We start from the raw sequence: 12,412 nt of genomic DNA, 5'->3' as shown, positions 1-12,412 counted from the left end.
CTACTAGGAGATAAAAACAGATATGCAAATGTTTACTGAAGATTTATTAACAAAAATGTACATAGAAACTCCAGCATTTGAGAAGTCTGAAAATCTGCTTCCATTCAGCACAAAAATTCAGTTTGCTGCAGTTTGCCAGCAACAAGGGAAATCTGTCTTCTTATGAGGTTTAGCCATCCTGAGTCAATTCTTTCTCATTCTCCCCTTTCAAAAGCTTCCCACGGAAATACAGAAAAGATAACCAGTGAACCGAAAATTTCATCAGCACCATCTCCAAGCCCAACTTTTGCAGAGGAAAGTATCTTGCTTGGTTAAAAAAGCCAGGACTGACCGATAAGGTTGACAGCATTCACTAGCTCCACCCTCGGCACAACCATGCCATGTCCCACTGAAAAACTCTGGAAGAAGTTCTCCAGCTCCAGTCCCTGCTTGTTCTGCAGCAGTCTTCTGTCCCATGAAGGTAAATTGCTGGCTTCAAGAAAGGACAGACTTACCAGCTGGCCCTTCATCCACGGAAAGGTGGCTCAAAGAAGGATGCCAACCCCAAACAGGGTGAGAGGAGAAGGAAACAAGCCTCCAAAATACTGGCTGGCCATGCCCTGCTCAATCCGGGAGCTGATAAGATTGCTCAAATCGCAGCATCACCTCCTGCCCGCTTGGCACGTAACACAAGATGATAGGTAGTGGTTTTTTAAACCTCCCAGCATCGCCCAAGTAGACTCGTCCCTGGCGAAGGAGGAGCCGTACTGTACTCGTGTGCTGAATCTCTTTTCGTCTCGCAGGGGAGCAGATAGGATGGCCCCGAGCCAGCGAGCGGCGGAAAGAGGGAGAGGAAAGCCTGCACCGACACAGCACGGCTCCCGGCTTCCTGCAGATACGGGCGAGATATTTTTAAGAAGAGGGAAGATAAGTGAGAAAGGGAGAACAAAAAAGCTTGAGTAAAAGCTCTGCCCGCCTTCAAAAGCTGCAGAAACTGTGCTCGGTGACACGGGTTTGAAGTTTGGCGGTGCCGATGCTCCCGGCAGGTGCGTTTTCCGGTACAGAGACAACAGGTTTTGAACAGAGGGGAGAGGAAGAGGAGGGGGAAGAGATCAGAAGACGAACAAAAAAGCCTCAGTGGGTTAAGCAGAACCTCGCGTTAGGAAGATTTATCCCACAGTTCTACAAACGGGCAAGGAATGCGGTATGGGAACTCAAGGTGTTATTTCCTGGGGATATCCCCTCCAGATTTCTAAGCCGGACTTTGGCTGAACAAAAACAACTCAGTAGTGTTGCCAGCTTTTATGAGCTTACTGCAAGCCTGACAACAGCTGCGGGTTTATTCTGAAAGCATCAGCCCCTAGATTCATGTGATAAAGAAAAAAAACCCCACCACCAACAAAAAAAACCACTTTCTTTTTCTTTTTAAATTAAACAAAGCCCTTAGTATTATGGTTACAGTGAAAAGCTGGGAAATGCTAGAATTTAGATGCTTTTATCTGTAAGGCAAATAAAAACTAAACTAAACTGAATTTTAATCTTACATCCTTACTCAAATTCTGGATTGTTGTTATAATATTACACTGAAAATACTAGATCAGACAGACCGTGATCTGGGATAAATAAGGAATCGTGCCTACTGGGACAGGATGCTGGACTTGGTGGCAATTGCACAACACGTCAGTAGCACAGGGAATTTAAATCAAGCCAACAATCCCTCCTGTGAAAACCCAGCACCCAGACTTAATGCAGTCACCAGCATCTAAACCCAAGAAATCTTAGAAATTTGACAATAGAATTTCAATGCTATTTGCAGAAGTGTTGGGGTAATAGAGGTTTTGTATATGTTTGATCAACTTTGCACCCACAATCTTTAGTGATACATAAAACACTACTGCACACAAACACTTCCTTGCTCCTCCTTGTTTTTGTAACCATCAATATGCATTGTATATGAGACTCAGAAATCATGTGGAACTAGCATGTGCGAGAATGGGTTAAAACAAATCAACCATTCGTAAATTTGAAAGATATTTAACAAACACAGTATTCATACCTCAGGTGTTTCCAAGCATTCCAAAAGCCTCAGGAAAGTAGGGAAAAAAAAATGTTTCTTATGTAAGAAAATTTTATAGATCACTTGCTAGTTTGAGTACTTTTGATGTTGGAGGAAAGAGTTAAAAGTTCATCTGATGTAGAAGTGATGACTAATCCCTTACAGTGCTTCGCACAAACATGAACTGCAGTGGGTTTGGACACTGAACTGAATTCAGGATTGCATAACCTACCCTTCAATATCAGATTAAATATTTAACAACTGGATTCAAAATATTTAATGCTAACTTCTCAGTCCATTGATCAACACACTATACAGTAGGAAATCATAGAAGAGAGAAAAGCTGGCTTGGTCCTTCAACAGCTGTTTGCAGACGCACATGCCCTAAGAGAGCACATCCAGCGTTTCCTGCCACAAAGGATCTGCTCTCCTTTGTGTGCATAGGCTACAATAATACTGCTACAAACTGTGGTGAATGTATTTGCCAAATAGTACGATGTGCATTTCATAAGAATAACTGTCTGTTATTAAATGCACTTTTCCATTTGTTTTATTTTCATAGTCTTATCTAAAAGGAAAGATGCCCTGCTCGGGATGTGGAGCCGTAGGTCCAACACAGAACTCAATGTCAACTTGGCATCTCATCAGCAAACAAAAGAAATTTAAGGTGAATCTATGAAATGCACTCGAGAGAAAACAGATGCCATCTGTTTCATTTTAAATACAAAAGCACAGTCATGGAGACTACTTCATCAAGCAATGTTTTCTTTGCAGCTAAAAACAGCATCTCAGATCAGAACAAGTGATATGGAAGGAAGACTTGTCTCTGCAGAACACCTCCGCGTGCTGCAAGCGAGCGTGACCACAGACTCTGTAACACAACCCGAAGATGAAGCCATCACTTTGGCTGCCTCTGACACAGCAGTTTACAAAGTCGTCTTCTACAATAATCTGTTCAAACTTCAATCCCCACCATGAATGTCACTACCTCTAGCAGATCTGCTCCAGAGACTATATTCGAATATCCTAACTGGGTATCCAGCTAACCGCTCCTGGGAAATTACTTATCCACATTTTCTAAATTTATCCTGAAATGGAGCTGGTCTACCACAATCACTTACCAACCACACAAGGCTCTTCAGGGCTTATGGCCCCTAAGATTTTTGGCATCACCTCCAGATCAGGATTGCTATTGGGGGGAATAATTTTATTCTCGTATCTTACCAAATCTTCTCAAATCTCTTCTTCTTTCTCTTCCTCACAGGCCTGTTTACATGAACATCATCTCCCAGGACCTCCAGTTTCCGAGTAGGATATCAGAGACAGTAAAAAGCTGTTCCTAGCATATGGACAAAGCCACTTCTCTCTCTTCTGTATTCAGAGGTGGATACACACAAAACAAAGGAGAGGAGGGAGCCAACAAATGAAAATACAAGTCTTCACAGGGATGTGGGAACACACTAGGAAACCAGTAAAAGCTGGAGCACGCAGTGGTGAGTAGGTGGAAAGAGAGAAACACAAACTCTTCCTGCTCCATCACGTTCACACCTGGTTCCCCTGTCCCCCCTATTCCCAATCTGCTCCTCTGCTGTGGCCAGAAGAAACCCACAGCACCTCAGCATCTTTCTAATCAGGATGATCAAACAATTAAACAACTGTGTTTCAAACAATAATCTTAAAGTTCAGCAATACACAGCCACAAAACCAGACCCTGTTGGATCACTGTTCCTCCCACACTTTTCTAGCTAAACAGCATCCTCTTAACACATGCATCTCTCATCAGGTCCTCTCTCATTGCCCTTCTGACGTTTTTGAATCCCCCTTTAAATATTAATCTTGTGCCAGTGCTTATAGAGACAAACGAAACTGTTCTCCTCTCCAAGCCATACCCTAAACCTACTGCCTGGCACTCTGAATAGCAATCAAAAGGATTTGTTGCTTGTTTTGAGGTGGAAGAACAGAGAGAAAAACATCAGCCTTACTTCAATAAACTTCTGCTTAGCCAGAAATAAAACTAAAAATACGCGTAGCATCACCTGCCCAGTGTGGTGGCAACCTTCTGGCCACCGGCATGTCCCCAGCTGTGTCCCGCTCGTGCTCCCCGTACAACAAATACTAGAACTGGTGAACCAAGGGGAGACTCAGAGCCTGGCACGCTTTGTTCCCAGATCGTAATAAAGGCAAGGGTGCATACAGGAAAGGGGGGGTCAGCCTATACATTCTCAGGTGTATAAGCACCCTGTTTACATACATCTGCCACGATCTGGCACTGAAGTCATAGCGGTTGGCAATGTTTCCAGCCCCAGGAAACTAGTGATTTTGGAAAGCATCTGCACCACAGACGGCTCTTCGCCTATACCAAGACTGAATTTAATGGAACAAAATTCAATGAAAAATGTCCATCTTTAACTATCGTCCCAATTTGGCAGGGTGCTGTAAGAAATGATTGATTTTATGACCATGCTTAAACTCTCTGCTGAATACGAACTGGACATTTCTGAAATTAAACACATGCTTCAAGGACTTGCTAAATTAGGGTGCAAAGAAATGAGGTACCAGGCAAATCCTCTTGCAGCTCTGTCTCAGAAAAGCAGAAAAGTGTATTCAATTATAAAAGTAAAGTTACTGAAAAAGCTTCCTCATTTGAGAGGCACCATGGAGATTATAGCACAGACTTCACCAATTACTTATATAAAATCAGAACAATAGCAAGTGATAATCATGGTTTACAAAACATTCATAAACCCCTCCTGCTACCAGTGAGTTATTCCTCATGTGTGTTAATTAAATCAGTTTAATTTTGGAAATACAGACTTGTACTGACTTATAGTTTCATGTACTGAGCCACCTGGCTGTTACCAGGAGATTTTAAGGAAGAGCAATCCCAGAGCTGTGCAGAAGTGCTTTATAGCAATAAGCAAAACCAATATTAGAGTAAAAAACTCAGAGACTATTAGAACTCTGAAACGTCTCCTTTGCAGGGATTAGAAAAATGCAAGAGTTTTTTTATGGGCTTTACTCTTCTCTTACTCCCCTTTTTCAGGGGGCATAAATCGCTCTCAGCTGTGAAGGAACTACAAGCATTTGGCTTTATGGAAAAAAAATGATACTTTTGGGTTACTAGACAGAATTCTGTTCTGCAGAAACGAAATCAGAAATAAAATCAGTGTTTGTATGTTTTACAAAACGGCACTTCCGACTTCTGTGAAATTCTGCACGCTCGCTATTTCTTGGAGCCATTTTCCTTGCCTGACTTACAGAGCACTGAAGAACATGGAGCTGGCAGGCGGATTATATTACTACACCGAACTCATTTGAAAACATCAACTACTGCAAACTGCAGCTGTCCTACTGCAGAGGCCAAGTTACTCACACTGAGTGGACTACCCCGTTTAATAAACTGTGCTGCCTCTTCAGAGCCAGCCCTTCTCTAATGAGCAGAGCAGCCGAGCTCTGCCAACGCCCTGCAGCCGGCATTGCCCAATTTAAACACAGGGAAGTAACAGGCTTCTAGGAAGGACCCTTTGCTTTGGAATTCGCTCCTACCAGACTCAGAAGTTGTTGAAACTGAAAGAGGGCTATGCAACCTGCCTGGTTTCCAAAGCTTTTTATTGCAAGTAAAGATCATTTATTTAAATTGTATTTAAAATTTGTGTTTAAATTTGTATCTAAAAAAACCTGACAAACTGTTAATCAAGCTGCTAGCAAGCAAACAAGAATGTTCCTAGAGAAAATCCTTATTTTTTTTTTTCCCCTAAAAATCTCCTGCCCTTAGGCACTGGCCTATTCCATTTGCACCACAGGACAATGTTTACTGTGCAGTTTTAATCTCGAAGATAAAACAAGCACTCTCAGGAATGATACACAACCGATGAATAAACACTGCTATGGGCATCCTGCTCTCCATCTTCGGCGACCTACGTGTGCTCTATTGCAGCTCCTCAGTTCGGTCTTGAAAGCAGCAGCGCATGCACCTTTCCTGCCAGAGGATGCAAGAGCCAGTGCACAAGCTCGAGACTACAGAAAGGAATACTTCAAGGGTTGCAAAATTTAAATTGGAAACGTCTTTCATTTTTTTACACGAAGAACTGCAATATTTGAAAAGGGAAAGCTCATCTGATAAACAGAAATTCAAAATGTCACCAGTATAATTGGTTTTTAAGAAAAATATTTACACTGCAGCTGAATGAACGAACCCCGGCAAAATTGCAACAACGGAGAAGGTTTTGTGTCTGCTTTTTAATGATTGTAACCTAATTACAGCAAAATTTCACCCCTTCCCAACGCTGGCTGGGAGAATCATTGTAAAATGCAGGGTCCTGCAAATTAGCAAGCAAGTGAACAATAAAATCCCCCCAAGGATAATGCATCACAAAACACACTGCATTCATTTATTTGGCGAAGTGCAGTTTAATTACTTGTAAAAATAATGACTCCTTTGTACGGGCTCTCGCTAACATGCGTTGCTGCTCTGTATTTTGCTGAGTGGTATGAGTTGCGTGCCAAATTTGTGTGCGTGGATTATACAGCGTGCACATAAGCAGAGTGCAGAAAAGAGGCTGTACAGCATCCATTGTCTTTTGACAGCACATAAATGATATATACTCTCTTAATGGAATTTGGCTGCTTTTCTATATTTTGAAACTCAATATTTCTCCTCTCAATAGGGATTTTCAAGCCTTGATCCCATCTCATTGCAGAAAGTGCCAAGCAAAACAAAAATCTCTGCTGGGAAATCAGGATGTGTCCATTTTGCAGCCGCCACCCTCCCGTGGGGAAGGGCTGTGGTGGTCCCCATGTCACACGGTGCTCCCACCGCTCCAGCCAGCCCCGAGCTCATAGCACGGTGCTTCACCACCGTTCCACCCATTGAAAAAGGGGTCCATGACTTCCGGCGCCCACAGATTTCTGTTTGCAGGGCTTCATGGAGATAGTAGGGTTTTCAGAGTCATGGGATACGTGGCATGGCTGTCAGATGTTTATACATTTTATTTCCACCCAGCAGCTCAAGAGGAAAACTAACCATAATGAACAGTTTAAGGATATACTAAGAACAACGGGATTGGGGATCTTGATGGTAACGTTACTGAAGTTGCTGGTGTCTTATTTTCAAAGATGAACTGTAAAGGTCATCAGAGAAATCCCTTGGATTACACCAGCAGCATCCATTACAGGGAAAGGCACAGGGCAATGCCATGTAATCCAAGTACTCTTTTTTCTTTCCACTGAGTGAGAACTGCCATTCCAGCATTGGAACCAGTTGTGAAATACTCCACCAAATACATGAATAGCTGTTGTAACAGTTCTGTTTACTTCCCATTTCTTTTTAAATTACCAGGTCTACTCATATTCAGATTCAGTACTTGCTGTGAGCTCTATATTCAAGTTTTGGCCAACTTAAGCTTTTTGTAATAAAGTTTTGGCCAACTTAAACTTCTTGACAGTATGTGAAGTCTGTTAACATGGTTAGTCTCACCTTGGAGAACTTTGCTGCAGTTACGGGATTAATTTGCACATTCCAATTTTACAAGATAGTCTGCAAGAGAGTTGCGTGTTTTCACAGTATGATTGTTCAACTCAATGGAGAAAAAAGTACCACTGTCATCATCTCTGTATTAATGCCAGCCAAGGGTGGCAGAGGAAAAGGTTAGAGTATAGCTGCTGTCCCACCCTGCACCTTCTCCTTCACCCTCACTTTGCATGTGGTTGGCTGAATTGTTGAAGATGAAACTTAAATGCAATCACTCCAGCAACACAGATCGTATTTTTTGCTCTCTAACACCCCGCTCAACAACTATAGAAAGCAGAATAATTTACAGTTCGTAACAGAGAAATGTTGCGTGATAATGTGGACGACACAGCAGGCTCCTAAACATGACATTGGGTCACTCAACATAAACCCCAAGTATCTGAAAGTTCGATTCAGAAAAACAAAGTTAATAACAAAGCTTAAGAGAACCAGGCATCAGAATAACACACATGCAGACCAAATCTTTTCTCCTTTACAAATAGCCCCCTCGGGACTTATTTAAGCTCTTTGTCTTTATTAGCCTCAGCTTTTAAAGCTAGATCTCCAAACATTTGCTATGCAAAAATAACTTGTCATCTTCTGAAGGATTCCTTGTAAAACACTGCAGTAAATGCTCATGCAACTAGTTACTTGCTGGAAGTGAGTAAGATCTGGCTGCTTCTCATGACCACTCAAAGGAGAACAGTTTCTGCTGTTAAATACTTGCATTAATTCTTACCTAAGTTTTTTATCTATACTGGTAAGATACCTATTCTCTACAAGATGCTGCCTTATTTCAATACAATTATCATTATTTCATTTAACCAAAAACCTCCAAATCTACAAAGTAAGAACACAACAGTCAACCACCACCACGAAGCCTGCTAGCTCCCCTCTTTCGGGGGAGAGAGAAGAGAAAGAAAAGCTTTTTCACTTGTGTTTGCGTAAGATTTGTCTTAGTCGATATTACAGTGACTCACTTTGGGCTTTAAGCTGGCAGCAGAACACTGTGCAACAGAAAAGGAGAACATAACAATATTATTGCATTTCCCCTAAACCCTAAGGACCTGCCCCCATTGTTGCTAGCAAGAAAGGTAAAAGAAAAATTCTACAAAAATTGCCTTTAAGGGTAGAGTATGGCTCTCGGACACAATTCGGTGATAATGTACAGCAAAGGCAAGCATGATACGGAATGGAAAACTAGCAAAGGAACCATCAAATCATCCTTACTCGGTCAAAAGCTGGTGCAGCTTCTGGTAGCCCCTCTCCAAGGCCAAGCTCACAGGCGTTGCCCCTTCGTTGTTGTGGATGCTGAGAGCTCCTCTTCCACCCGGCTGCTGGAGCAGAAACCATGTCAGCCGCAGCAGACCCAGCCTCACTGCAAAATGCATCAGTGTCTCCCGAGGGATGTTCTCTGGGAAGAAAGAAGAAGAAAAAAAAAGAAATGGGAATTTGTAGGCTGCGGGTTAGGTGAATGCCATACCCCCACCTCCCAGCCACACCACACACAATGGCTGGGATGGAGCTGACAGCCAGAAAGCCAAGGAACCTGCAGCACCTGGAAAAACACTCTGGCTGCCAATATCCATGACAGACCAGTACTTTAAAGCGAGGGACACGCTACGGTGGGACTGGAAGCGCTCAGGACCTCTCAGGGTGAGACTGTCCACAGAAGTCAATGTGAAAAAAACACCATTTCATAAACATGCATGGCAACCACCAAGTTGCAGCGCTTCCAAACAGAACCTGGCATGGTCAGGTAGGTTCTTCTAGATGTCCAAGCCTTCTCCTCACACACCCTGGACCAGGTTTTAGGAACAGACAAGTTTTGTTATTTAATGGGACGCTGATTTGTCCCAAGGCATGAAAAAAAATCAATTACATTTGAAGCACAAATCTAAAGCAGTTATAAAAGAGAACAGTTTAACCTCTCATGTAGACAAAAAAAAGTGAGGATTTTGCTTTCCTGGTTTGATTATGCCTCAGACCAGCTTTTCTCAGCTTTATACAGTAGCTCTATCATTCTGAGTAGCAGCATTTATAAACTAGCAATCTCCACTGCTGCTTTTTATGTTTAATAACCGTGACCTTCTAATTTGGTAAAAGTCACTCTTGAGACTAAGCTTTTATCTCAGAAAAATACCCCCACACACACTCTAAAAGCTGCAGCCCTAGAACGATGCTCTGAAAAGCTTCAACCAGAAATGAGCTCCAGATGCACTGCTGAAATACAGTATTTGCAGATCAAAGCCTGTTACTTCTGTATGAAGGGCAAAAGCATTTGGGTTAAAAAAACTGCGAGAAATAAAAATTTGTTCTTTTAATTAACAAAAGATTTCAGTATTGACTGGCAGCAACAACAACAACAAAAAAGCACCAACTGGGTCTCAGTATACCATGCCAATGAGCACACTTGGTATAATACCTTTAATATCATAGCAATGACTTATTAGGTTATTAATTTGGTTGCCAGCCAAACCTATACAGAAGGTTTAAAAATGCAAGTACATAATAGCTTTAGGATTTAATTAAGTATTTTTCCCCAAGAGAAATCACTTCTTCAAAGTGCTGTTGTTTTTCTTGCTTAGTTGCTTTCTTAAGGGACATCGTTAAGACCTTCAGTGAAAAACAAAGAAAAATGGGGAGTTCTCCCCTGCCTGACACAATTTTTCCTGACATTTTGGATCAATTCCTGAAGAAGTACTCTGTATTCAAGAACCAAAAGCTTTCTGGCACTCTCTCTCTTCCGAATGACTCCAAATCAGGTCTCTGGGCTACAAACCAATGCTTCCCCCATAACCTCCTCTTGATTACCGTAAAGCAAAACCATGCTGTCCTGAGTAGGGGTTCCAGCTGATCAGAGAAAAAGGGAATAGCTGAGCTCACTCAGAGACAAATTCTCAGCCTCTCAGTGGGAGAGTAATGACAAGGATTTTGGTATTAAGTGCTATGGGGTGTAATGCTTTAGAAATCAACAACACAACAAGGTAGTTAATCCATGGTTGTCACAGTCTTAGACTTAAAGATAATGAAAAATAACACACCATATCGACAGACATAAAGGAAAGGCTACTGATGAGGTTGCAAAAAGGAGAAAGTGTTGATACATGTGGGACTTACCCAGAGGGAAAGCAGATGCCCAAGGTTTCACTCAATGAACCTGCACTTGCCCAGTACTCCCACACTACCTGTACTAACACACTGGCAGAGTCAGCTAGCATAACTAAAACAGTACAACACTTCCTCCTGAGATGTTGGAAGCACAAAAGCACTTCTGTTAGAGCAAACGACTGCCGTCCGAATAAAGAACATGTTGCACTGGTCTGACCACATCTGTTCTAGCACGGGATCTCCTGTTCTAGGCTGCTTTGTTGAAAGGAAAAAACATCTTCTTAACTAAAACAGACAGCCTTGCACCAAAGCTGAGCAGCGTAGACCTGCAAAGCATAAGCATGGGTCCCTGGACCAAAATGGTTCCTCCTCCTTCAGCTGAGAGCCTTACAGTTAGATAGAAGCATCTTCTACTCACCAACTCATGGTTCACCAGTAAACACACATACCAATTGCAAGTTTTGCAAGATGCAGGCAAGTACTCATCCTGTCCCCGATCCAACCGGGTGCCCCTCTCTGTCTCGTATTTCCGCAGATGAAATGCCCCCTCCTAATTGTCCCAAATGCCCATCTGATGTAATCTGCTCATATGACTGCAACTTCTGAAAATCCCACCTTTTTCCCATTCTTTTAAAACAATCTTGTTTATCATCAAATTAGTGGACACAGCAGTCCCAGCGTTTGGATGGAGGCGTCTATAAACACAACTGAACTGAATGTGGCCCTGCCCCAATGCCTTTGAGCAACGACGACGTGCACAGAAGATCTGTACAAGAAGACATGGCTTGTTGCCATCCAGAGCATATAAAACATACAAACTCACTATCCAGGCCTATTTGGAAAGATCTGCCTAAAATATAAACTGGCATGAGGCCATCCTAACAGACGGGCACAGATGATGGCAGCAAAGACACGAAGTACCGTACATACAACAACTGCAGGGGCCCCAGGCAATGGCTTTAGAAGGTTTTGGAGTGTGCAAAACTTGCATGGCTACAGTTAAAAGGCGTGTGCCATCTGTGGGCTGGATTAACTACTAATATATAATGAAAAATACATCTGTTGGTGTATGGTGTTGCTCAGAACAAGACGAGAGCTGGTCTGCATCAAGTACGGGAGTGTTGCTGGATGGAGAGGGGAGGAAGACTGACAGATCCTTCCAGCCTTCCTGCCTTTGAAGGGATGAAACTTGTAGCACAAAATGTTGGAAATTCAGTCAATGATTTCAAAGTCTTGTCATGGTGCAAAATACCTGTCCCAGGCATGGCATAATAACAAAAGCTTTAACATGCAATAGCCAGAGCTCCTTCTTCTACCACATATCAAACATGAGCTCCTCATCTTAAAATGGCTGTCCTTTGAATGTCAACAAAAAGCTTCTTGTAATTAGGAAATTGTGGAAATTCAAGACACACGATACTTGAAAGGCTGAGGTTGTTTTGTTCCTTTCTCGTTTCCTAGTAATAGGCAAGAGTTGAAACATATGATTATTGTCCCATAATGGCAGGGCACTCTAATCCAGCTGCCAAAACATAAGACTTTAGATATATTATTTTTACGTATTTTTTTGCAGCTGTGACACATGAGCAGACCATTTATCTGGGTAACTAAGGACAAGATTTCCATAGAAGACTGTCAAATGTACTTTGCTAATGGTAAAGGATTAAGTTTTAAGGTGCTATTAGCACAAAACAAATAAGCATTGAAGAAAAAAGAAGTTTGGGTATGACACATCCAAGAACACACAAACTGTTCTC

The 12,412-nt window shown here is 42.2% G+C and overlaps 1 protein-coding gene across 1 annotated transcript in view; it reads right to left on the bottom strand.

Moving 5' to 3' along the window:
* Window positions 1-12,412, bottom strand: part of AKAP13 (A-kinase anchoring protein 13) — a 200,893-nt gene that overhangs the window by 108,798 nt on the left and 79,683 nt on the right. Inside the window, exon 6 of the mRNA XM_075159879.1 lies at window positions 8,775-8,958. Coding sequence (XP_075015980.1) covers window positions 8,775-8,958 — 184 coding nt within the window. The remainder of the gene's footprint in view (window positions 1-8,774; window positions 8,959-12,412) is intronic.

The sequence above is a fragment of the Calonectris borealis genome, chromosome 11 (genome assembly GCF_964195595.1).
Source record: "Calonectris borealis chromosome 11, bCalBor7.hap1.2, whole genome shotgun sequence".
Classification (NCBI taxonomy): Eukaryota; Metazoa; Chordata; class Aves; order Procellariiformes; family Procellariidae; genus Calonectris; species Calonectris borealis.
This window is presented reverse-complemented; position numbering and strand designations above follow the sequence as displayed.